Consider the following 26,182-nt stretch of genomic DNA (forward strand, 5'->3'; position numbering starts at 1 on the left):
TTTACTTTACAATATTGTATTGGTTTTGCCATACATCAACATGCATCTGCCACGGGTATACACGTGTTCCCCATCCTGAACCCCCCTCCCACCTCCCTCCCCATACCATCCCTCTGGGTCATCCCAGTGCACCAGCCCCAAGCTTCCTGTATCCTGCATCGAGCCTGGACTGGTGATTCGTGTCTTATATGATATTATACATGATTTAATGCCATTCTCCCACATCATCCCCCCCTCCCTCTCCTACAGAGTCCAAAAGACTGTTCTATACATCAGTGTCTCTTTTGCTGTCTCGCATACAGGGTTGTCGTTACCATTTTAGTAAATTCCATATATATGCGTTAGTATACTGTATTGGTGTTTTTCTTTCAGGCTTACTTCACTCTGTATAATAGGCTCCAGTTTCATCCACCTCATTAGAACTGATTCAAATGTATTCTTCGTGCTGCGATGAACATTGGGGTACACGGAGACACAGTTTTTTAAAATTTTTTCTTTTGATGGTGTCTAGTATATCTTTTTCTGTTAGTTACTTAAGCTTTTGATGTCATATCTAAGAAACTGTCGCCTAATCCAAAGTCATGAAGATTTATATCTATATTTTCTTCTAATATTTTTATAATTTTAGTTCTTAATTTTTTGTTCATTTTTAGTTAATTTTTATATGTTGTGAAGTGTGGGTCCAAATTCATCCTTCTGTAAGTGAATACCAAGCTGTCCCAGCACCATTTGTTGAAAAGACTCTTATTTCCCCATTTAAACTTGTTGACACCTTTGCTGAATATCAATAGGCCATAGATGTATGGTATTATTTCTGTATCTAATTCTGTTTCATGATCTACATGTCTATCCTTATGACAATGATGCATGGTTTGATTATTAAGACATTGAAATAAGTTTTGAAATTGGGAAGTGTCAGTACCTTTAACTCTGTTGTTATCAAGACTTTTTTGCCTAGTCTGGGCTTCTGTTTCTCAATGTGAATTTTAGGACCTGCTGTTTATTCCTATAAAAAAGAAATCTTTTGGAATTTGCATTGAATATGCAGATCAGTTAGGATGACTTGCTATCCTAATATGAAGTCTTCTAATTCATGAATACAGATGCCTTTTCACTTTTTTCAATGATATTTTGTAGTTTTCTTAACTTCATCTTCAAATTTTTCATTGTAAATGTATATCAATACAATGAAACTGATTTCTCTGTAAAAAACCTGTAACATTGTTGAGGACATTCAGTTCAGTTCAGTTCAGTCCCTCAGTCATGTCCAACTCTTTGCGACCCCATGAATTGCAGCACACCAGGCCTCCCTGTCCATCACCAGCTCCCGGAGTTCACTCAAACTCATGTCCATCGAGTCGGTGATGCCATCCAGCCATCTCATCCTCTGTCGTCCCCTTTTCCTTCTGCCCCCAGTCCCTCCCAGCATCAGAGTCTTTCCCAATGAGTCAACTCTTTGCATGAGGTGGCCAAAGTATTGGACTTTCAGCTTTAGCATCAATCCTTCCAAAGAACACCCAGGGCTGATCTCCAGTAGATTAAATAATTTTTATAGATTTCTTGGTTTTCTGTATGCGAGATTATGTCATGTGCAAGCAAAGTTAGTTTTCTTCTTTTTAAATCTGGTTGCTTTTTTTTTCTTTTTCTTGCCTAATTGCCCTGTCCAGAACCTCCAGTACACTGACTGCTGTTAGAAGTGACAAGTGAGGACAATTTTGTCTTGGTCCTGACCTTAAAAGGAAAGCTTTCAGTCTTTCACCATTAAATATGACATTAGCTATGAAGTTTTTATATATGTCCTTTATCAGGTTAAAACAATTGCCTGCTGTTCCTAGTTTGTTAAGTTCGCTTTGCTTCTGTGTTTTGGAAATGTTTGTGAATAATTGTTAATTCTCCTTAAAGTGTTTGGTACAATTACTGAGTTAAGCCTCCTGCTTTTGGGCTACTCTTTTCTGGCGCTTTGTTGATTTGTAACTCAGTCTCCTTACTGTATATAGCCTATGCGTATTTTCTTGGTAGTATCTTTCTAGGAATCTCCCCCTTTCATCTAGGTTATCTGCTTTATTGACATGCAGCTGGTCATAGTGTTTCCCTACAGTCTTTTTTCCCAGTCTTTATCAGTAATATGTCTCATCTTTCATTACTGATTTTAATAATGTGTCTTCTTAAATTTCTTTGTTAGTCTAGCTAAAGCTTTGTTGATTTTGTTGCACATTGCAAAGAACAGTTTGTATTTGGCTTTATTGATTTTCTTTATTCTTTTCCTGTTCTGCATTTTATTTATTTTCACTCTGATTTTTTTAAATTTCCTTTCTTCTGCATGCTTTCAGTTTAGTTTTCTATTAATTTTTTAGTTTATTAAGGTGCAAAGTTAGGTTGATATGAGACCTTTTTTGTTTTTGAATGAAGGCTTTTACAATATAAATCTCTTTTTGAAGAGGCTTTTGGCCTCATCTTGTAAGATTTTTGGTATGTTATGCTTTATTTTAGTTTACCTGAAAGTAATTTTTAAGTTTCCTATGATTGTTTTTGATCCGTTTGTTACTTAGAAATGTGTAGCTTAATTTCCATAATTTGTGGTTTTTCCATAGATTTCTAATTTCATTCCGTTGTAGTTAGAGAACATACTTTATATTACTTCAGTCCTTTTAAATTTATTGAGGTTTAAGACCTGATGAGGATGAGTTTTTTATGTGTAATTGAGAATAAAGTATATTCTGTTGTTGTTAAATGGATTTTTTAATTTATTTCTATTTGGTCCAATTGATTTATAGCGTTTTCTAAGTCTTCTAATCCCTCGCTGATCATCTGTCTAGTTCTTTTATTCACTATTGAAAGTGAAGTATTGAAGTCTCCCACTATTTTTGTTGAATTCTTTATTTCTCTTTTAATTTCTGGCAGTGATTGCTCCATGTAGTTTAAGGCTCTGTTGTTAGATGCATGTATGTTTACAATTTTTATATCTTATTGATGGATTGTCCTCTTTATCATTATAAAATGTCCCTCTTCATCTCTGGTAACATTTTAAAAGCCATCCCAACTTTCTTGTGGTTGCTGTTTGTATGTAAATATTTACATGTATCTCCTATAAAGGATACATAGTTAGCTCTTTGTCTTTCATCTAGTCTGTCTTTTCTGCCTTTTGATTGAATCATTTGATCTATTCACATTTAATGTTATTTTTTTATGTAATTGGATTTATGTTATTTTTCCCCTGTATATGATGAATGTGGTTCTTCCACTTTTCATGTATTTATTTAGCAGTAAGTAAATATTTTATAATATCACATTTTAATTTTTAATAACTTTTTCATTATATTTTATGAACTATATTCTTAGTGGTTACTCCAGGGTTTTCTTTATATATCTTAACTTATTAAGATATGCTTCATTTATGCTAACATAATTCCAATGAGATAAAATGATATTACTTTTATAGGTCTAATTTCTTTCTTCTCTTTTTGTGGTATCATCATATATATTACATCGATATATGTTGCAAACCAAAGAGTACATTTTACAGTTATCACTTTATATAATTTCATGTCTTTTAAAGAATCTGAGGGAAAAAAGGAGGATGAGTATTTACTTTTAGCTTTCGTTAATCTTTGTATTTACCGTTTCTAGTTTTCTTCATTTGTTCCTGTGAATCTGTGTTAACCATCCAGTAATACCACATTATATCCTTAGACCAATAGAGATTTTTTTTTTCCCATGCACTTCCTCTGTGCTGTTATTGGGAAGTACTTTCAATTTTATGTTTTATAGGCCCAATAATACCCTTATATCATTTAAAATGCAACCTGTAAAAATCAGGTAAAAGAAGAAAGGAGACAAAATACATGTTTTTACCTTCTTTTATAAATGACAGTTATTGGTGCTCTTTGTTTTATTTTGTGGAGTTAAATTACTGTCTGGTATCATATGCCTTCTCCTTCAAGAGCTTGCTTTAGTATTTCTTGTAAGGTATATCTCCTGGCAGTGAATTCTCTCAATTTTTGTTCATCTGTGAATGTTCTGCTTTAATTTTTGAGAAGTGGTTTTGTTGGTAGAAAATTTTTGGTTGATTATGTGTTTTTTTTTGAGAACTTTGAATATATTATTCTAATGCCTACTGACCTCCGTTTTTCTTGATTAAAAGTTAGTTATTAATCTTATTGGGATTTTTGTAAGTGAGAAGTAATATTTTCTCCTGCTGCTTTCAAGATTTTCTACTTGTCTTTGCCTTTCATCACTTTTATTATAATGTATTTGTCAATCTCTTCATATGTATTGTAGTTAAAGTTCATTAGGCGTCTTGGTTCAGTTCTGTTGCTCAGTTGTGTGTGACTCTGTGACCCCATGGACTGCAGCACGTCTGGCTTCCCTGTCCATCACCACCTCCCAGAGCTTCCTCAGACTCATGTCCATTGAGTCCGTGATGCCATCCAACCATCTCATCCTCTGTCATCCCCTTCTCCTCCTGCCTTCAATCTTTCCCAGCATCAGGGTCTTTTCAAATGAGTCAGTTCTTCTCATCAGGTGGCCAAAGTATTGGAGTTTCAGCTTCAGCATCAGTCCTTCCGGTGAATATTCAGGCTTATTGGATGTGTAGATTAATATTTTTATCAAATTTGGTGACTTTTAAGGAATTATTTCTTCAAGTAAATTTTAGCCTTCGTCTCTTTCCTATCCCCCCGACATTCCCATTACATATAGATTGGCTCTTTTCATGGTTTCCCACTGAGGCTTTGTTCATTTTTCTTCATTTTATTTTCTCTGTCCTTCAGCTGACATGGTTTCTATTGATCTCTCTTCACATTTTCTAATTCTTCTGACAGTTCAGATTAACTGTTGAATCTCTCTCTGTAGTATATTTTCATTTCAGTTTTTGTAATGCTTTTTTCCCCCCAGTGTTTGTAGAATTCTGTTTACTTTTTGTTTTTTTTAGCCACACTGCATGGCATGCAGGAACTTAGTTTCCCAACCAGGGATTGAACCTGTGCCTCCTGCAGTGGAAGTATGGGGCCTTAACCATTGGACCATCAGGGAAGTCCTTCATTTCAGTTATTGTTCTATTTTTATCGCTTCCATTAGTTATTTTTTATAATTTTTATATTTTTTGATATTTTCTTTTTGATGAGACTGTAATCTAGTAATACCCACCTTTACTTCCTTAAACTTGGTTTTCTCAGTTTTTTTGCTTTTGTTTTGAATACTTTTATTGTCTTGTAACTGTCCTTTTACTCAAATTCTTAGGGTGTTGGTTCTCATTTTTATTATCTCCCTCTCTTTTTCTTGACTCTCCTTTATGTGGCTTATAATTATTCATTTTGAGGTTTAATTCAGTAAGCGTCGTTGTTTTTTTTCTGTATCAAGGATTTGCAGACCAAGGTCTGATGGCCAAACCTGTTGATTGCCTATTTTTATGAATATAATTTTACTGGATTATAGCTATTATCAATTGTCTGTGTATTGTATGTGATTACTTTTGCACTACAAAGGCAGCAATGGTAGTTGTGAAGAGATTCCATGGTCTGCAGAGCCTGACATACTTGTGTGATCTGAGTTGAAGAAATATTTCAAGAGGCCATTTAAAACTGCTTTTGCAAGCTGCATGAGGCTTTTCTTATTTACAGAGCAGGTTTTAATACTGTTGTTTAATGTTGAGGTTTCTCTACCATATAGACAATGTGAATTTCAACCCAACCCATCTGATTGGCACAGGCTATCATAAGTGACTTTTGTCTTCTATGCAATATGCCAGTGGACTTAATGTTCTTTTCTGCTTCTTTGGGCTTTGATGTATTTTAGTACCTTTTACTGGAGAAGGCAATGGCACCCCACTCCAGTACTTTTGCCTGGAAAATCCCATGCATGGAGGAGCCTGGTAGGCTGCAGTCCATGGGGTCGCTAAGAGTCGGACATGACTGAGCAACCTCACTTTCACTTTTTACTTCCATGCATTGGAGAAGGAAATGGCAATCCACTCCAGTGTTCTTGCCTGGAGAATCCCAGGGACGGGGAGCCTGGTGGGCTGCCGTCTATGGGGTCGCACAGAATTGGACACGACTGAAGTGACTTAGCAGCAGCAGCAGCAGCAGTACCTTTTACACAGAGAGAGGCTACACTTGAAGGCTTTAAGCATTATAAATATGGTTCAGGTTATCTCTTAAGTATGCCAGAGATTATATCTCCTGGTCCTCTAGGTTTTGAAACCCAAACCCACTAGCTCTTGCTTGTCTAGTCCCATGTATAGTTAAGTTCTATCACTAGCTCAAGCTTCTCTTTAACATTCTTCTTTTGAATCCCAGTTTTATTTTTAGCAATGATAATTCCCTTTTCTTTTAAAGGGCTATGTTTTGAAAAAAAAGTTTTGGGTAAATTTTAGTCTTGACTTTCTGTGTGTATTTTTTTGAATTTTATTGAGAATGCCAAGCATATATTTTTTAATGTCTTACATCTGTTTTAGAGAACACATATTTTTCAAAACTATGTATTTTATTTGCATATCAAATGTATTTTTCGTTATGTTCTGTTTTGAGTTTTTTTCTGTTTGTATGTATATATGTGAAGAGCCATCTGGACTAGTTTTAAAATTTAAACAAAACAATATGGATGACTTCTCTTTAGTTTCACTCATGTTACAGAACCAAATTGTTACTAGAACTGTTCAAGTAACAGTGAATCCTGGAAGAACTGTTAGGTACAAGCTTACATTACCCTTTGATCCAACAAGCCGATGGTAGTGGAAAATAGAGCATCGTCCTAGGTTTCGTGGTGTGTCCTTTTCCTGTATGTTTGATACAGTCGTTACTCCTGGGTCCTGCTCTCTATCACATGCCTTCTTTGCCATACTAGTTACAAACTGCAAGAATGACCATATATATTTTTTTTTCTGGAAATTTTGCAGCAGTTAGGTCTAAATTATATCAGCCTTCTGTATGGTATATTCATTACTTGGAACCTTAGACTTTGCCATATCACATTCTAGCAGCAGTATGGAGGCTACCAATGATATGCTTCTTGATTGCACCATAACCCAGAGCTGCCTTCAGAACTTCTCACTTTTAGGAAGGTTACAGTTGAGTGGCATTATGCCAGAAGTCCTCCTTTAATTCCAAGAGATATAGTAGGTTTCTACTTTCTAGTTTTATTTATGTAGTTGTCATCCCAACATCTGTTGGATCATGGAAAACGCAAGAGAATTCCAGGGAAACATCTACTTCTGCTTCATTGACCACACTAAAGCCTTTGACTGTATGGGTCACAACAAACTGTGGAAAATTCTTAAAGCGATGGGAATACCAGACCACCTTACCTGCCTCCTAGAAACACATATGCCAGTCAAGAAGCAACGGTTAGAACCAGATAAACAACAGACTGGATCCAAATTGGGAAAGGGTTATGTCAAGGCTGTATATTGTCACTCTGCGTATTTAACTTATTATTGCAAAATGCCGTACTGGATGAAGCACAAGCTGAAATCAAGATTGCTGGGAGTAATATCAATAACCTCAGGTAATATGCAGATGACAGCACTCTTATGGCAGAAACTGAGGAGGAATGAAAGAACCTCTTGATAAAAGAGGAGGGTGAAAAAACTGGTTTAAAACTCAACATTCAAAAAACTAAGATCATGGCATTTGATCCCATCACTTCATGGCAAAAGATGAAAAAACAATGGAAACAGTGACAAACTTTATTTTCTTGGGCTCCAAAATCACTACAGATGGTGACTGTAGCTATGAGATTAACAGATGCTTGCTCTTTGGGAGAAAAACTATGTCAAACCCAGACAGTGTATTAAAAAGCAGAGACATCACTTTGCCAATAAGAGTCTGCCTAGTCAAACCTATGGTTTTTCCAGTGGTCATGTATGGATGTGAGATTTGGACTATAAAGAAAGCTGAGCTCTGAAGAACTGATGCTTTTGAACTGTGGTGTTGGAGAAGACTCTTGAAAGTCCCTTGGACTGCAAGGAGATCCAACCAGTTAATCCTAAAGGAAATCAGTCCTGAGTATTCGTTGGAAGGACTCATACTGAAGCGGAAGCTCCAATACTTTGGCCGCCTAATGTGAAGAGCCAAATCATTAGAAAAGACCCTGATGCTGGGAAAGACTGAAGCCAGGATAAGAAGCGGATGACAGAGGATGAGATGGTTGGATGGCCATCACCAAGTCAACAGACATGAGTTTGAGCAAGCTCCAGGAAATGATGAAGGACAGGGAAGCCTGGTGTGCTGCAGTCCATGGTGTCACAGAGAGTAGGGCACGACTGAGAGACTGAACAGCTACAACAACAGCAACATCATACTACAATTCCTGTTGTTGCTGGCAAGTTTTCTTATTATTTCATTGGTAATCTCTGAGGAGGATATTAGATGAGATTACTAAATTTAGTAATTTTATTCAGAAGTTAAGGCATTTATGTTTCTGATGAAAAAAATGTAGCCAGGGGTTTCATAAAAATACTTGTAGTAATCTATCTCTTATTCTGACTTTTTCAGATAATACTTTACATGTAGTAAGAACTCAATAACTTTTGTTCTTAACCTGAGTGAATCAACCCTAGTGGCCTTACATAAAATTTTCTATAAAAAATGACTTAAAAATTTAAGCACAATTAAAAAAAATTAAAGTTCTTATCATTATTTTTTATTATAATAGTAATATGAATTTATAGTAGAAAATTGATGATGTAGAAAAATCTTACTAAAGATAACCACCCACCATTTTCCATGGGCATATTTATACATTTTAAAACATAAGTGTGGTAATTCTAGATATGGGTCAGAAAGATCCCCTGGAGAAGGGTTGGCTACTGAATCCAGTATTCTTGGGCTTCCCTTGTGGCTCAACTGGTACAGAATCCGCCTGCAATGCAGGAGACCTGGGTTCGGTCCCTGGGTTGGGAAGATCCCCTGGAGAAGGGAAAGGCTATCCACTCCAGTATTCTTGCCTGGAGAATTCCATGGACTGTATAGTCCAAGGGGTCACAAAGAGTCAGACATAACTGAGCAACTTTCACGTCACTTCACTTAGATACAATGTTTGATTTCTTATTTTACTTAATTTATTATGAATGGTTTTCTTGTTATTAAATTTTCTCCAAGCTGTTTGATAATATAAAGTTTGAAAACTATATTGTAATTCTCTCAGTTTTATTAGGAGTAAGATTATTGTCCCATTTTTCCCTGATGGCTGCATGCCATTTTTATACTATGTTACATATATTAGAATTATGCCTCTGAAAATTTCTGTAAGATATAGGTATTTATTTTTTTACTCTTTTTCTTTACCCTTTGATGTTAACTCATGTTGATGACCTAGTCTTTTGGGATTTCCCTCTTACTTTCAAATTTTCTATATAGAGTATGTATGAAATTTAAAATCTGATCTTTGATTCATACATCCTGATTGTGTGTTTATTGCTGCTACTGATGAGATGTGTTGCTTAATCCCAGCTTCTTGATCTTGGAAACAATCCTGAGACTAGTACCTTCCATACAAAACTGTTGTGAGGATTAAATTACGTAATTCATGTATACCACTTGATATTCTATCTTGCAGTGGGGTAGTAGTTACAATATTTAAGAAAACTGATGCAGTATGTGAACTGACAAAGCAGAATAGATAACAGCACAGACTATTGCAATCGATTTAATAATAGTGGCTTTACTGGTTTGAGGTAAGGGCGCTAATTAAATGCATAGTCGTAATAATGATGAAAATGATGATGATGTTTCTACAAAAAGTTACCAAAGTTAATATTATGCCCCCAATAGACAATAAACAGGAGCTTTCATATATAAATTTTACTTCTCATCTGAAATTTTAAAATTCTATTGTAATATTAATATGAAAATATATTAGATCTGATATCAAGATATAAAATATCTCATGCTTCAAATTTCTTTGTTTTAGTTCACATTTCAAGTAAAATTTCTAGTAAGCCTTGAAGCTTTTTTTGCCCAAGAAGATAAACATTTATCCAAATTAATTTAAAAGTACTATGTTAAATTTTACACTGATGTATTTTCTTGAAGTAAGGCCTTAGCATCACACAGTTTTCAGTGTTTACTGATCCTTTTTTATTATACCTAAGGACAGTTGATACATTTAAGGACAGTTGATACATTTTAGCATCTTTATCAGAGCTATGTTATTTATTGTTGTGTTAACTTAATAGACATAACAGTAACATGCATCTTTAAGGAGTATGTTAAAATGTATTCCCTCCTGGTGGCTCAGATGATAAAGAATCTGGGTGCAGTTTGGGAGACCCAGGTTTGATCCCTGGTTTGGGAAGATCTCCTGGAGAAGAGAATGGCTACCTACTCCATTATTCTAGAGAATTCCATGGACAGAGGAGCCTGGTGGGCTACAGTTCCTGGGGTTGAAAAGAGTCAAATGACTGAGCAAATAACAGTTTGACTTTCCATTCTCTCCTTAGCTATAACTTTTATGTTTCACTTTAATTTTTAGCTGTTACGTTTTACAGATCGTAGGCAAAATTTGTCCCATGTTAATATTTTGAGACGTATATTAAAAAAAAAAAACGAAAAAACACTTGGGAAATGCCATTTGTACTTTGCTGTCATTCAGATTTGTAAAATAAAGTCTTTATGGCAGTTATACTTGATATTGTTATGTAGATATTATCAACCTTTTTTTTTTACTGTTTTCTTTAGCTTGCCAGTGTAATGGACATAGCACTTGCATCAATAATAATGTGTGCGAACAGTGTAAAAATCTTACCACAGGGAAGCAGTGTCAAGACTGCATGCCAGGTTATTATGGAGATCCAACCAATGGAGGACAGTGTACAGGTAATTATTTTTTCTTTCACTTCAATGTAGTTTTACTATAGGAAAGATAATTAAGAAAGATGAGCCCCTTGTGGAAATTATATTTTATTAAAGAAGTTTTTTTCATTGAGCATTTTTGGAAGATAATATGTATTTATTGAGGACTATGAACTATAAAAATTCTGTGATATACTTGCTTTAAGAAACTCCTACTTTTTCTTATTTGAAAATGAATACATATTTGCTATAGGAAACAGCAAATGCAGACAAATTAAATTTAGAAATTATGTGTCATCTCAGTATTCTGAAAAAATCACTGCTTATAACTTATTTTTAATAATAGTAAGTGATCACTTTACATTTTAATTTAGAAATAAGAAATAAAGATTTTGTGTATTCCTTATATCTGGTAAGTTTTTGTTTGTTTTTGACAAGGTGATATAGCATAAGCTTTAAGACAATGGGTTTGGAATCAGTCGTTGGCTGAAATTCCAGCTATGCCACTGTTTAAATGTATGGCTTTGGTTAATTCACTTAACCTTAGAGAGTGCTTCATTTTTCTCATATGTAAAAGTGAAATGATAATACTTCATTGGATTGTTGTAAAAATCAAGTGAGATCATGTGTAATGGAGGCACATGTAATAGGAATTAAAGTACATTACAAGAGCATTGTAAGTGCTAACTATTACCATCTCAGGTTTTTGATCCTGAAATCCTTTTATTTGTTTTCTTTCTCTGTCTTGCTACTTTTTTCTTCTTATTTTAAAAAAAAGAAATTTTGGTTTTTCTTTAAAAAAATTTCTTTTAAGTTGTAATTTTTCAATAACTTTCTTCATTTCTAAGTTGGTCCTTGTTCCTTAAATTTTTACTCTACTTTTTCTAAATGAAGAGTGTCTGAATAGCACTCACAGAAAAGCTGTGGTAAGATGCGGAATCTTTAGAGAGAATTGGGCCTGGGGCTGATCTAGACAAAAATTTTAATACTACCTGCATTTTAAAACCACCTGGAAAGCTTTTTTAAAAATATGGATGTATAGGCCACTCCCTAAAATAATTAAATCAATCTCTTAGTTTAGGTCCTAGGGTGATTCTTGGTTCTTTAAGTCTGCCCATACGACTCAAGTTTACACTCAGAGTTGAGAAAGACAGAATGATGAGCTATGTGCTAGAGTCAATGAAACTGGTGGTAGCAGGTTTCCATTCATTTCTGCTGAATGGAAATTTTGCTCTGCCCTGATTGAGGCTCTAACACATGAATTGGTTGACACTTGCATTTTCTGTGCTTGAGGTACTGTACTCATAGCTTATATTCATTGTCTCATTTCAAGACAACTGTAAGGGAGGAATCACAATTGCTTCCATTTTAGGTACAGCCAAATATACAAAGAAGTTAAGTAAAATGCTCAAGATTATACTGCTACTAACAGGCAAGAAATATCTGATTCTTAGACTTAACTCTTGACTATCAATGCAGAAGTAGTGTTAATGTGAACAGGGAGGATCCAGGAACCCTTAGCCAAAAGCCACAGCTTAGTGCTGTGTTCAATGTGTAAAGAAACTGCAGGAGATATCTGTACAATGGAATCCAAAAAATTCAGAGCTTGTCTATTATAATCATAGTATTATATTTTGTTATTTTATGTTTGTTGAGTAAAAAGAACCATCCTGTTTTCCAAAGCTTTTTACTATTAAATTTTCTTTAGCCAAAAATTTCACTGGACAAAAAATGTATTCAGATAGATTAGATAGATAATGATTATTTATAGGGCTTCCCAGGTGGTGCTGCTGATAGATTCTGCCTGCCAATGCAGAAAACACAGATTTGATCCCTGGTTTGGGAAGATCCCAGGAGTAAGAAATGGAAACCCACTCTAGTATTCTTGATGGGAAAATTCCATGGACAGCAAAGAGTCAGACATGACTGAGCTACTGAGCACAGACACACACATACACACACACATGCACACACACACATATAAATGCTTTGTTTCCATGACTTGAAGGAAAAAAACCATCTCTGGGTTTTTTGTTTTTTACATACATTGCAATTTTTATGTGTTTGTAACCTTTCAAATATTTATATATAATTGTTTTAATTTACTTTTATAAAAGTTATTTTATTTATGCTTTCCAAATTATTTTAATGCCTATATAATAGTGCATGGGGATTTTGTGAAGTAATTCACTTAATATTTTTCTGTTATTTATATATTGCTTCCATCCATAACCCCATTTTTATAGGGTTTTTCTTAAATTGGGGTCAAATTCACATAGCATAATATTAACCATTTTGGGTTACAATTCAGTGGCATTTAGTACCTTCATAATATTGTGTGACCATCAGCTCCATCAAGTTTCAAAATTTTTTCATCACTCCAGAAGAAAATATCATATTTATTAAGCAGTTATCCCAAGCCCCTGGCAATCACATATCTGCTTTCTTTATGTATTTACTTGTTCTGAATATTTCATATAAATGGTATTATAAAATGTGTGACTTTGTGCCTGGCTTCTTAGCCATAATATTTTTAATATTAATTCTTGTTGTAGTATCTATCAGTACTTAATTCCTTTTTACTGATGAATATTATTCCATTGTATACATGTATCGCAGTAGTTTTACCCATTTATTTATTGATGCACATTGCTTTTTTCCACCTTTTTTGGCTCTTGTGAATACTGCTACTGAGAACATTACTGCACATGTTTTTTGGGGGGGATTTCAAGATTTTGGTTATTTTATGTAGCAACTAGAAGAGGAATTGCTGGGCCATTTGGTAATTTTATGTTTAACCTTTTGGGGAACTGCCAAGTTCTTCAAATTGTTTTCCATGGGGGCTGCATGATTTCACAGTCCCATCAGTACTGTGGATCATTCCAGTTTCTCTATGTTCTTGCCAACACTTGTTATTTTACATTTTTTAAAAGCTTCTAGCTGGGGTGATAGGTGTAGAAATATTTCTCATTGTCATTTTGATTTGTATTTTCCTCATGACTAGTGATGAAGTTGTTGGCCATTGTATATAGTCTTTGGAGAAATGTCTATTCAAGTTCTTGACCATTAAAAAAATAATTTTTAAAATTGTGGTATGTACGTAACATAAAATTTTCCTTAAAAGAGTGTGTAGTTCAGTTGCATTAAGTGCATTCACCTTGCTGTGCATTCATCATTACCATTCATCTCGAAAGTTTTTTCATCTTTCAAAGCTAAAACTATATAACCATGAAATAATAAATCTTCATTCCTCAGCACCAGCCCCTGGCAGCCACTCTTTTACTTTCTGTCACTTTGAATATGGTTAGTCTAGATACCTCAGATAAGTGGAATTTTAAGAATTTGTCCTTGAGTGATTGGCTTGTTTCAGTTAGCATGACGTCTTCAAGGTTCTTTCATGTTTTAACATATGTCAGAATATCCTTCCTTTTTATTGCTGAATATTCTGTTGTATATGTATACTACATTTTTTTGATCCATTCATCTGTTGAATACTTGAGTTGCTTACATCTTTTGACTATTATAAGTAATATTGCGATGAATATGGGTGTACAGATATTTGTTCTTTTTTTTTCTGGTCTCTTCATGTGCCTGTTTCACACTTGTATGTCTTTGGAGAAATGTCTGTTCAAGCCCTTTGTTCACTTTTTATTTGGATTATTTGGTTTTGTTGTTGTTGAATTCTGAGTTCTTCATATATTCTAGTCATTGTTGTTATGTAATTGCTAGGTCCTGTCTAACTCTTTTGCGACCCCTGGACTGTAGCCCATCAGGCTCCTTTGTCCGTGGAATTTCCCAGGCAAGAATACTGGAGCAGGTTGCCATTTCCTTCTCCAGGGGATCTTTCCAACCCAGGGATCGAACCCACGTCTCCTGCATTGGCAGGCGTATTCTTTACCACTGAGCTACCAGGGAAGCCCGTATTCTAGTTACGAGGCCCTTATCAGACATACGATTTGCAAATATTCTCTCCCATTGTATAGGCTGTCTTTTCACTGTCTAGACAGTGTTCTTAAAGGCACAAAAGTTTTCAGTTTTGATGAAGTCCAGTTTATCTCTGTTTTTCTGTTATTGCTTGTGCTTTGGTGCATATCTAATAATCCAAGAATATAATGTCATGAAGATTACCCAAAGTATTATTTTAATTTTTTTGCCGACATAGGCAAAAGGAACCTTTGAATAACTATTAGCTAAAAGCTGTTTTAAATTAAAATAAGTTATTATTATTCCGACAGGCAGAGTGCTTTTAGAAATATGTTTCCCTTTGGGAATCATACTTCTCTGCTAGGTTTAAGATTAATTCAGTTATTTCATATTATTTTTGTTGCTGACATTATACATCTGTAGAGCTGAGGTACAATGCAATAGAAAATTAAAGAGAATGAAAGATAAGTACCTTTCTTTTTTTGCTGTTGCACATTCTCTGGTAGTTTATGAAGCTTTAAATAATTCCTTATAGTTTCCTTGTTGCCCAAATTTGGCAAAATAATATTTTGCTGTCTGTGACTTTTCTATGGTGATGTGATATATGAAATTCATTTTTATTTCTTATAGCCACATTAGTTATCTAACTAAATCAAAAATATGCCACATGCAGTGAATTATATTTAATGCGGCAAAGGCTAAAATCAATTTATAAAAAAATGAGAGGCAAAGTTTATTTCTTCATTTTTTTCATTCACCTCATTGAGAAAAGTTCATTTTTCCCTTAGTATTTGCATTTATTAAAATTCAAAGTCCATAGTGATATTAAGGGAAGTGAGGAAATAGATTTATATTTAAATGGTAAGGCTTAAATGTACTGTAGATGTAGATATGCTTTTAAAAATTCAGCCTACTAAAGCCCTTTAACATTGTTGTAAATATATAAACGTACTTACAAACTTTCGTTAGTTGTTTTTAAACTATGGTATATTTATGGCTATTCTATTAGTGCAATTAACTATTGAGAGTGCTTTATTATTAAGCTATTTTATTTCTTATTAATGTTCAGTCAGATTCCTTGATACACACTTATTCTGGTGCTGATAACTATTTATCTTCCCAGGTGATGGTAGTTGTAAAGAATCCGCCTGCCAGTGCAGGAGACATAAGAGATATGGGTTCAGTCCCTGGGTCAGGAAGAACCCCTGGAGAAGGCAATGGCAACCCACTCCAGTATTCTAGCCCAGAAAATCCCATGGACAGAGAATTACAGTCCATGGGGTCACAAAGAGTTGGACACGACTGAGCATGCACACACACATCTATCTGTCTGTCTGTCTTTCTGTCGATCTGTATATGTAGCTATAAAAGAACATAACATTGTTAAGTGTTTGGGCTTTGAAATCAAACTGATTGGATTCATATATTGGCACTGTCACTGTCTCCTTGGGTAGTTATTTAACCTCTTAGTGTCTCCCTTTACTCACCTGCAAAATGCAGCTGAATTTAATTTATTGTGTGGCTTGAACAAACAGGAAATAACATGTGTTTCTAGCAAATGTTAGCTTTACAATGCAAGCTGATAGTGCATATTATTATTATTTAGAACATCATTAGGGTTAAGTATTTTAATACAAGCATATGAATCATATTTGTGGGACAGTATTGCTTTTGCTCTATTATCTCCAATATGACTGATACATTTTAGTAGAGAAAATAAGTAGAGAAAATTTCATTGAATAAGAGTAACGGCTCAATGTGCTACAACAATTCAACACTCATTATACTGTATTACTTTGTGATGAAGGATTATTCTTCAATTCCCCAATTATTGGCTACTTACTATATGCAAAGTAGTGTGTTAGGACTTAAGTTTATATACAGTTGACTTAACAGAGATTTGAGCTGCACAGGTCCACTTGATCCGAACTTTTAAAACAGTAAATGCTGTAGTACTACATTGTCTGCAGTTTATTGAGTCTTGTGTATAGAGGATGTACACCTGTGTGTAGAAGGAACCCGATATCTGGAGGAACTGCACATATGGAGTGCCCGACTACAAGTTATGTAGGATATTTCTGTTGCACAGAGGGTTGGCATGAGCAAACCCTTTGTTGTTCTAGGATCAACTGAACAGTGTGTAGGTGCTTTAATAGTATTATGTGGAAGCTGAATGACGGGGAAGGCAATGGCACCCCACTCCAGTACTCTTGCCTGGAAAATCCCATGGGCGGAGGAGCCTGGTAGGCTGCGGTCCATGGGGTCGCTAAGAGTTGGACATGACTGAGCGACTTCACTTTCACTTTTCACTTGCATGCATTGGAGAAGGAAATGGCAGCCCACTCCAGTGTTCTTGCCTGGAGAATCCCAGGGATGGGGGAGCCTGGTGGGCTGTCATCTATGGGGTCACACAGGGTCGGACACGACTGAAGCGACTTAGCAGGCAGGCAGAAGCTGAATGACAGAATCATGGACTAAGATTAGTTTTCATGAGAGTATTGGGTAGGCCCTTGAAATTGAGGGCAGTTCACAAGCTTAATTTTATGTGATTGTCATTAGTTGCATGTTTTTACAACTTTCTCTGAATATAAGAAACTAAGCTATAATGTTATTAATCTTAAAAATATTTTAATATATTAAGATATATTTTTTGTTTCATTATTCATAAAATGTACCATAATACAAAAGCTCTCCATACTGAAATATACAGACATTTAAACAAATGCAGTCTTGGGATTTCCCTGGTGGTCCAGTGGTTAAGACTTCGCCTTCCAGTGCAGGGGGTGTGGGTTTGATCCCTAGTCAGGGAACTAAGATCCCACATGCCTTGTGGCTAGCAAAACAAAACATAAAGCAGAATTCATATTGTAACAGATTCAGTAAAGACTTTAAAAATGATCCACATTAAAAAAATCTTAAACAATGCAATCTTGTACAAATAATTTGCTTCATCTAGGTCTTACTTTTTTTTTTAGTTTACTGCAAGATGTCTAATGGGTTTTGTTGATGTTACAAATAAATTCTTTCCCTCTAACATTGCATGCATAACTTGTTTTAGTAAATCCGATTTTGTATTTGCTTTTGTCTTTTAGTTCATTTTATTATTCTTTTTCTAGGTTCTTAAATACTATACTTATATGATTTTCTTTCTGTATATTTTTACTTTCAATAATGTTAAATAATTATTTTTCAGTCTGGGATATAAAGAGTTCTTTCAACATAGTGACAGTTCTATTTTTACCTTTGTTTCTTATTAGCAAAACTTATGTTTTTCTTTTTGGCATGCTATTAATATCTGTCCATAACAGGCTTTTACAGAAACAGTTAAAACTTGACTAAACACACTGGGCTATTCTCTGAGACTTGAGGATAGTAAAGAAGATGAATGAACTCTTCCTTCTCTCTGCTGGAATAAGAGATTTTTTTCATTTTAAACCTTCCTTACATATTGCAGATTGTTCATGGAAGTTGAAAATTTATACCCAAGTGAACTTGAGCATTTCTTAAGTGTAAGAGTTTAATTCTCTCAAAATGGGAGTATTGGCCTGAATAATCTAAAAATGCAGATAACAAAAATCACTGGATATGGAAATCCTGTTTCTGTGGATTATTTTGACACAACAAAGTTAAAAATGTGTATTTTCTGAGTATACATTATCATCCTGTGTGGCCAAGAAACGGCAATATGAGATTTTAAATATTTCAAAGCGAAGACACTAAATAAATAATTGCATTTATATGGTGATATTTAGCATAGGGTATAGCCATGAAGCTATACTTTGACCTAAAATTCTCTTAAATGACATTTTTATATAAATTTAAGAAAATGAGAGAGCCTTTTAAAATAGAGCTGCTCGTTTCATCTGCCTGGTTAAAAAAACAGTCGGTGCACAGTTTCTGTACTATTTTTAGCTAGTTTCTCTTCTCTTTATACTAAATATTAAAAAAAATATATTTGACTGGGTTGGGTCTTAGCTGCAGCATTTGGTATCTTAAGTCTTCATTGTGGCCTGTGGAATCTAGTTCCCTGACCAGGGATTGAACCCCGGCCTCTGCATTGGGAGCATGGAGTCCTGGACTCCATGTACTGGACCACCAGGGAAGTCCCTACACTAATTTATTGATATCCTTTGTTTACCTTGTAGAGGTGTTCCTTTACATCAAATGCTCAGTAGTCCTGTTTTCTTTTTCTACTCCATCTTTCAAGCTCTTTTCATCCTTTTTGTCCTCATAAAAAGACTTTAAAGGACAAGAAGAACTTTAAGGACAAGAAGAGTTTATGAAAACTGTTTGGCCCTGATATCGTCAGGTATTTTAGAATGACTTTTGATTGTGGATTATTAGAAGATGCAGTTTACTCCTCTTTTCTCTTAGATTCCTTTTGCAAGAATGTCTGTGGACTGTCTAATGAAACCGGTAGAGATATTAGTCAGTGAATTTCTAAGAGCTGGGAACTTTTCCATGCATGACTGACTTTGGCACTTTCCTCATTGGCACTTTTTATTGCAGAGTTTACCAACTAAAATATTTTCTCTGATTTTTTGCATTTGTTTAATGGTTTTTAGGCTCCTAGACATAATGTAGATGATCTCCACCTCTGATTTGTAAGTTTTTGACCGAGAAGTGTGTCACATGAATGCTTTCTTTTCATTAGTAAGTTCACTATATATCTCTTATGGAATTAAAAAAAAAAAGAAAGGAAAACTATTCAATGGTTTTCAGTTCAGTGCAGTTGCTCAGTCATGTCCAACTCTTTGTGACCCCATGGACCACAGAACACCAGGCCTCCCTTTCCACCACCAACTCCCAGAGTTTACCCAAACTCATGTCCATTGAGTCGGTGATGCCATCCAACCATCTCATCCTCTGTCATCCCTTCTCCTCCTGCCTTCAATTTTTCCCAGCATCAGGGTCTTTTCTAAGGAGTCAGCTCTTTGCATCAGTTCATTTCAGTTCGGTTCAGTCGCTCAGTCGTGTCTGACTCTTTGCGACCCCATGAATCGCAGCACACCACGACTCCCTGTCCATCACCAACTCCCGGAGTTCACCCAGACTCACGTCCATCGAGTCAGTGATGCCATCCAGCCATCTCATCCTCTGTCGTCCCCTTCTCTTCCTGCCCCCAATCCCTCCCAGCATCAGAGTCTTTTCCAATGAGTCAACTGTTCACAAGAGGTGGCCAAAGGACTGGAGTTTCAGCTTTAGCGTCATTCCTTCCAAAGAAATCCCAGGGCTGATCTCCTTCAGAATGGACTGGTTGGATCTCCTTGCAGTCCAAGGGACTCTCAAGAGTCTTCTCCAACACCACAGTTCAAAAGCATCAATTCTTCGGTGCTCAGCCTTCTTCACAGTCCAACTCTCACATCCATACATGACCACAGGAAAAACCATAGCCTTGACTAGACGAACCTTTGTTGGCAAAGTAATGTTTCTGCTTTTCAATATGCTATCTAGGTTGGTCATAACTTTCCTTCCAAGGAGTAAGCGTCTTTTAATTTCATGGCTGCAATCACCATCTGCAGTGATTTTGGAGCCCAGAAAAATAAAGTCTGACACTGTTTCCCCATCTATTTCCCATGAAGTGATGGGCCCAGATGCCATGATCTTCGTTTTCTGAATGTTGAGCTTTAAGCCAACTTTTTCACTCTCCTCTTTCACTTTTATCAAGAGGCTTGTTAGTTCCTCTTCACTTTCTGCCATAAGGGTGCTGTCATCTGCATATCTGAGGTTATTGATATTTCTCCCGGCAATCTTGATTCCAGCTTGTGCTTCTTCCAGCCCAGCGTTTCTCATGATGTACTCTGCATATAAGTTAAATAAGCAGGGTGACGATATACAGCCTTGACGTACTCCTTTTCCTATTTGGAACCAGTCTGTTGTTCCATGTCCAGTTCTAACTGTTGCTTCCTGACCTGCATACAAATTTCTCAAGAGGCAGATCAGGTGGTCTGGTATTCCCATCTCTTTCAGAATTTTCCACAGTTTATTGTGATCCACACAGTCAAAGGCTTTGGCATAGTCAATAAAGCAGAAATAGATGTTTTTCTGGAACTCTCTTGCTTTTTTGATGATCCAGTGGATGTTGGCAATTTGATCTCTGGTTCCTCTGCCTTTTCTAAAACCAGCTTAAACATCAGGAAGTTCACGATTCACATATTGCTGAAGCCTGGCTTGAAGAATTTTGAGCATTACTTTACTAGTGTGTGAGATGAGTGCAATTGTGCGGTAGTTTGAGCAGTCTTTGGCATTGCCTTTCTTTGGGATTGGAATGAAAACTGACCTTTTCCAGTCCTGTGGCCACTGCTGAGTTTTCCAACTTTGCTGGCATATTGAGTGCAGCACTTTCACAGCATCATCTTTCAGGATTTGAAATAGCTGAACTGGAATTCCATCACCTCTACTAGCTTTGTTTGTAGTGGTGCTTTCTAAGGCCCACTTGACTTCACATTCCAGGATGTCTGGCTCTAGGTCAGTGATCACACCATCGTGATTATCTGGGTCATGATGATCTTTTTTGTACAGTTCTTCTGTGTATTCTTGCCACCTCTTCCTATCGCATCAAGTGGCCAAATATTGGAGTTTCAGCTTTAACATCAGTCCTTCCGATGAACACTCAGGACTGATCTCCTTTAGGATATACTGGTTGGATGTCCTTGCAGTACAAGGAACTCTCAAGAGTCTTCTCCAACACCATAGTTCAAAAGCATCAATTCTTCGGCACTCAGCTTTGTTTATAGTCCAACTGTCACATCCATACATGACCACTGGAAAAACTATAGCCTTGACTAGATGGACCTTTGTTGGCAAAGTAATGTCTCTGCTTTTTAATATGCTATCTAGGTTGGTCATAATTTTCCTTCCAAGGTGTAAGTGTCTTTTAATTTCATGGCTGCAATCACCATCTGCAGTGATTTTGGAGCCCAGAAAAATAAAGTCAGCCACTGTTTCCACTGTTTCCTCATCTATTTGCCTTGAAGTAATGGGACCAGATAATAATATTAACGTATTGGGGGCAAGATAGAAAGCATCAAAGTGTTCAATGTTTCCCTTTAGTTTTGCTTGATGTAATGCTTAGCTTCCTCATCATGTTTTACTTCAGGTTTTATGTTGCAAGGAACTGGCACAATTTGTTTTTTAAAAAGTAAGATAAGGTGTTATAATTTAAAGACAAAAATGGCTCTAACCCTAAACCTACAAATGTTGAGGAATTCATATTAGCTCCAAATGACAGGTGTAGGATGAAAATGAAGAGGTGAATTTAAATTGGGGGGTACTACTCATATTCTAAAACATATAAAACATTTATTTAGTATGCTACAGAAAATTAGAGGTTAACTAAGAAACTCTCAGCATGTATTTATCTTTTTCTGATACTTACAGATTTTTTCAAAAGCAAAATCAAGCTAAATACCAATTTACACACACACTTTTTCATATCTCAAAACTACTTAGTGATGGTGGCGAAGTTAATTATATATTAGAAATGCCTAGAGCAGGTGTAAGAAAGCACCAGCAGAAATACTCTCTGTAAATAGTTCATAAACATATTAAAGTCTGTCTTAACATATTTTTTAGGAAGAAATGCCTTTTCTTCAAAGGTCCATTTTTATATATCATAAGACCTCAATGTAAGTGTTAGCTTTTTTCTTAATCACATATAATTTTATCTATACCTTGTATATTGCTTTTTCTTTCAAATTTTAGTAAACAAAATTTACTAATTTTACAATAACCATGGTCTTTGCTTTTACACTTTAAAGCAACTATATAAACATTTAATTATATATTTAGCGTATAATTTATGTTTTGCATAAATTGTATGTATAACAGCCTACTTTATTAAGCAATTTTAACTTATTTTTGACTTCTTATTAAGCATTTCTGTAGAAGGCCACTATTATTCAAATTAATGTTCATAAACTTAATTCAGTAACTATTATGTGAAAGAATGTTCTCCCTTCACCCGCATCTTTAGGCTCGATTTCTATGGTACCTTTGACTTCTTTTTCTTCAACCCTTCTGCCGCAAACAGACTCCACGTTGTATGTGGTATCTGTACCCTCCTCTGTATTCCATTCCCCTTTATTAGTTTAGGTCCTCGTGATTCCTCTTTTCTACGGCTGATGGAGGTTACAGATTACCTGTAATGTTATGTGTTGTTCTTTGTTGTTTAGTTGCTAGGTTGTGTCCGACTTTTTTGCGATTCCATGGACTGTAACCTGCCAGGCTCCTCTGTCCATACGATTTCCCAAGCAAGAAAACTGAGGTCTTGCCATTTCCTTCTCCAGGAGTTTTTCCTGACCTAGGGATCAAGCTCATTTCTCCTAAATCGGCAAGCAGATTCTTTACCACCGAGCCACCCAGGAAGCCCTAAAATGGAATGGATTTTTATTAAATATTTGTTGAGTTAGTGAACGATTACCCTCCTTATATGCAGTCTCTCCATTTCTAATCCACCTTTATACCTCCTTTATCAGAAGACAAAGACACATTTTCTTCCCTCAAAATTCAGTGATTTTATGACCATTTCCAAAATTTTTCATTGCTTCCAGAGTATCTGTGAAATAAATGAAAACTCCTTGACAAGACATTCAAAGCCTTTTATGCTCTGACCCTGAGTGATATTTCTGGTTTAATATCCTACCATGGTTCTCATATTTTATCACATCTTTACTTCTCTTTTTCACTGTGTCCACATTTAAGATTCTGACATTTTCCTAGTCAGCCAAGCTCCAAGCATTATATTAAAAACATATATAACTAATATTTAATAGTTTATTTATATCAGGAATATTGCTAAGAAATTTCCCTAATGTTTTTCATTCTCTCCTAAGCATTCTTTCAAGTATGTACTATTACATCCATTTTACAGAGAAGTAAACCAAAGACATAGGGCCAAAGAGTCATGTAAGAGGTTAAGCCAGCAAGTGATGGGACCAGAATTCAAATGTGGACTCGCAGATTCTTGTGCTCCAAAGCAAGTATGTACTTATTCTGTTGAATAAACAGTGGTCAACTCTTATGCATTTCAAAGCCATAATTGAACTGCCATTGTCTGGTGGTGTTTATCTTTACTTTAGCTTAACCCGTTGTAATAATTCCTAAATAGTTCATCTTCTCTCTCTTTTTTTTTTTTTTCACTTGATCATTTGTTCTTCTCTGTGATATTCACAATATTGTTTCTTTACACCTCATCTCCAGTCGCTTCTTTATATTAACCCAACTCTTCACCCGTTTTTCTGATCTTTACTTTCCTGGACATTACTATGCCTCTGCACTCCATTACGCATTTTTCAAATCTCAGCTGAGGGGAAATTTCAGCCTGAAAACTAGTACTTTCCATCCTGACTTCAGGCAGTGTTTGCACCTTCATGGTGATAGCCGGCAGTGTTTTTGTAAGTTACTGTTCTCTTGTCTTTCTAAGTAGAATGTGAACTTCTTGATGAGAAAAGTTTTGTCTTATGTTTAAAAAATCATTTTATATTATCTCTGTGTCCCTATTACATAGGTAGTGGTACCGTGCTTGGTATGCAGTTAATCCATTGCTAAATTAGTTACTCAGAAAATATAATGTTTGTGTGCTACGTTTTCCTCATTTTCATATAATCCAAGAGAAAGTGGAATTCAGACTTTTTGGCTAGATGGCTTTCACATTTCAACCAATTGTTTCACTTTAGAGCCAGAGGTAAAAAGCAGGTTATGATTTTTGGCATGTTAATTTTTCAGTTTTATTTTTCAGTAATAGAGGCAAGAAGCAATATTGACTCAAAGTATATATATTGTTTTTCTCTAAATGAGGGTTAGTTTTAATAATTATAAATGGTGTTTCAGTCTGTACTTATAACATATATTGATTAATAATCCAGTATTTTGTATGTAAATTTTTCATTAAGTACCGATAAAAGGAGTTATATGAAGTTTGGATAAGGAATAAAATGGAATTTATGTAATTCTCTTCAGTTTCTAGTTTTTCAGACAATAGAATAGAATCTTGGTGTCTGACTTCCCTAAGCTTACCATCTACATTTCACTTCACTAACCTATTAATTTGGGGTCATTTTAGTGAATGTATCATCCTATAAATGTTTTCAGCTGACATCAAAAATATTTATTTCCCTATACTATATGATTTATGTATTTAATGATTTTAAGAGTGTATTTTGTTTATTCTATCTGCCAGCAGTTAACTCTTTCAAGTTCAAAGCTGCATTGTGATTATGAATCCCATTGTTGGTAATAGAAGGCATTTGGGTAATTCTTCACATGGGGCGACTTTTCTTTTAAAAATAGGGACTAATATTTTCTTGAGAAATAAAATCATTTTTTATTTTATATATTGTTAACCATGTCCCTTCACTCAAAAGTATAAAAACAAACCCTTAGTAACATACAAGAAAAACAAGCAACTCTTCAGTTAGCATGTTATTACTGACTTATAAGTAGAATGCATAAAAGTGTATTTTATTGTCTGTTTTTAAGTGTAGATATAGTTAATCTTTTCAAAATCAAAAAGGTCTATTAATTTTGGGGAGCATAATTTTACACAGAAAAGTTGTTTAGGATATTCTTTCAAATTTGTTTTTTTTCTTCTTATCTCTCAATTAAATATCATAGGCTTGATGTCCCTCTTTTCCTTAAACATTTTTGGATTTATTTTTTAAAACCTGGGAATTCTCTTATCTACATTATAGTTATAGAAATCAGGCCAGTAACATTGATGCTTATTGTTATTAAACGTAGAACTTAGTGCACACAAGATACGACTCTACAGTGAATATCACCAGATGGTCAACACCAAAATCAATTGATTATATTATTTGCAGCCAAAGATGCGGAAGCTCTATACATCAGCAAGAACAAGACCCAGTGCTGACTGTGGCTCGGGTCACGAGCTCCTTATTGCAAAATTCAGGCTTAAATTGAAGAAAGGGGTAGACTCTTGAGAGTCCCTTGGACAGTAAGGAGATCAAGCTCATCAGTCGTAAAGAAAATCAACCCTGAATGTTCACTGGAGGGACTGATGCTGAAGCTGAAGCTCCTTTACTTTGGCCACCTGAAGCAAAGAGCCAATTTGTTGGAAAAGACCCTTACACTGGTAAAGATGGAGGTTAGGCAGAGAAGGAGGTGACGAAGGACGAGATGGTTGGATGGCATCATTGACTCAATGGACGTGAATTTGAACAAACTCTGGGAGATAGTGAAAGACAGGGAAGATTGACGTGCTGTGGTCCATGGGGTTCACAAAGAGTCAGACACCGCTGAGCAACCGAACAACGAGAGGGACAACCACTAGACCATTCAGGTATGGCCTAAAACAAACCCTTATGATTATACAGTGGAGGTGACAAATAGATTCAAGGGATGAGATTTGGTAGACAGAGTGTCTGAAGAACTATGAATGGAATTTTGTAACATTGTACAGGAGATGGTGATCATAACCATCCCCAAGAGAAAGAAATGCAAGAAAGCAA

At 35.4% G+C, this 26,182-nt stretch overlaps 1 protein-coding gene across 1 annotated transcript in view; it reads left to right on the plus strand.

The window, feature by feature from the left end:
* The window catches only part of ATRNL1 (attractin like 1), an 802,696-nt gene that overhangs the window by 209,973 nt on the left and 566,541 nt on the right, over positions 1-26,182 (plus strand). Inside the window, exon 19 of the mRNA XM_055559801.1 lies at positions 10,674-10,811. Coding sequence (XP_055415776.1) covers positions 10,674-10,811 — 138 coding nt within the window. The remainder of the gene's footprint in view (positions 1-10,673; positions 10,812-26,182) is intronic.

The sequence above is a fragment of the Bubalus kerabau genome, chromosome 22 (assembly GCF_029407905.1).
Source record: "Bubalus kerabau isolate K-KA32 ecotype Philippines breed swamp buffalo chromosome 22, PCC_UOA_SB_1v2, whole genome shotgun sequence".
Taxonomy (NCBI): domain Eukaryota; kingdom Metazoa; phylum Chordata; class Mammalia; order Artiodactyla; family Bovidae; genus Bubalus; species Bubalus kerabau.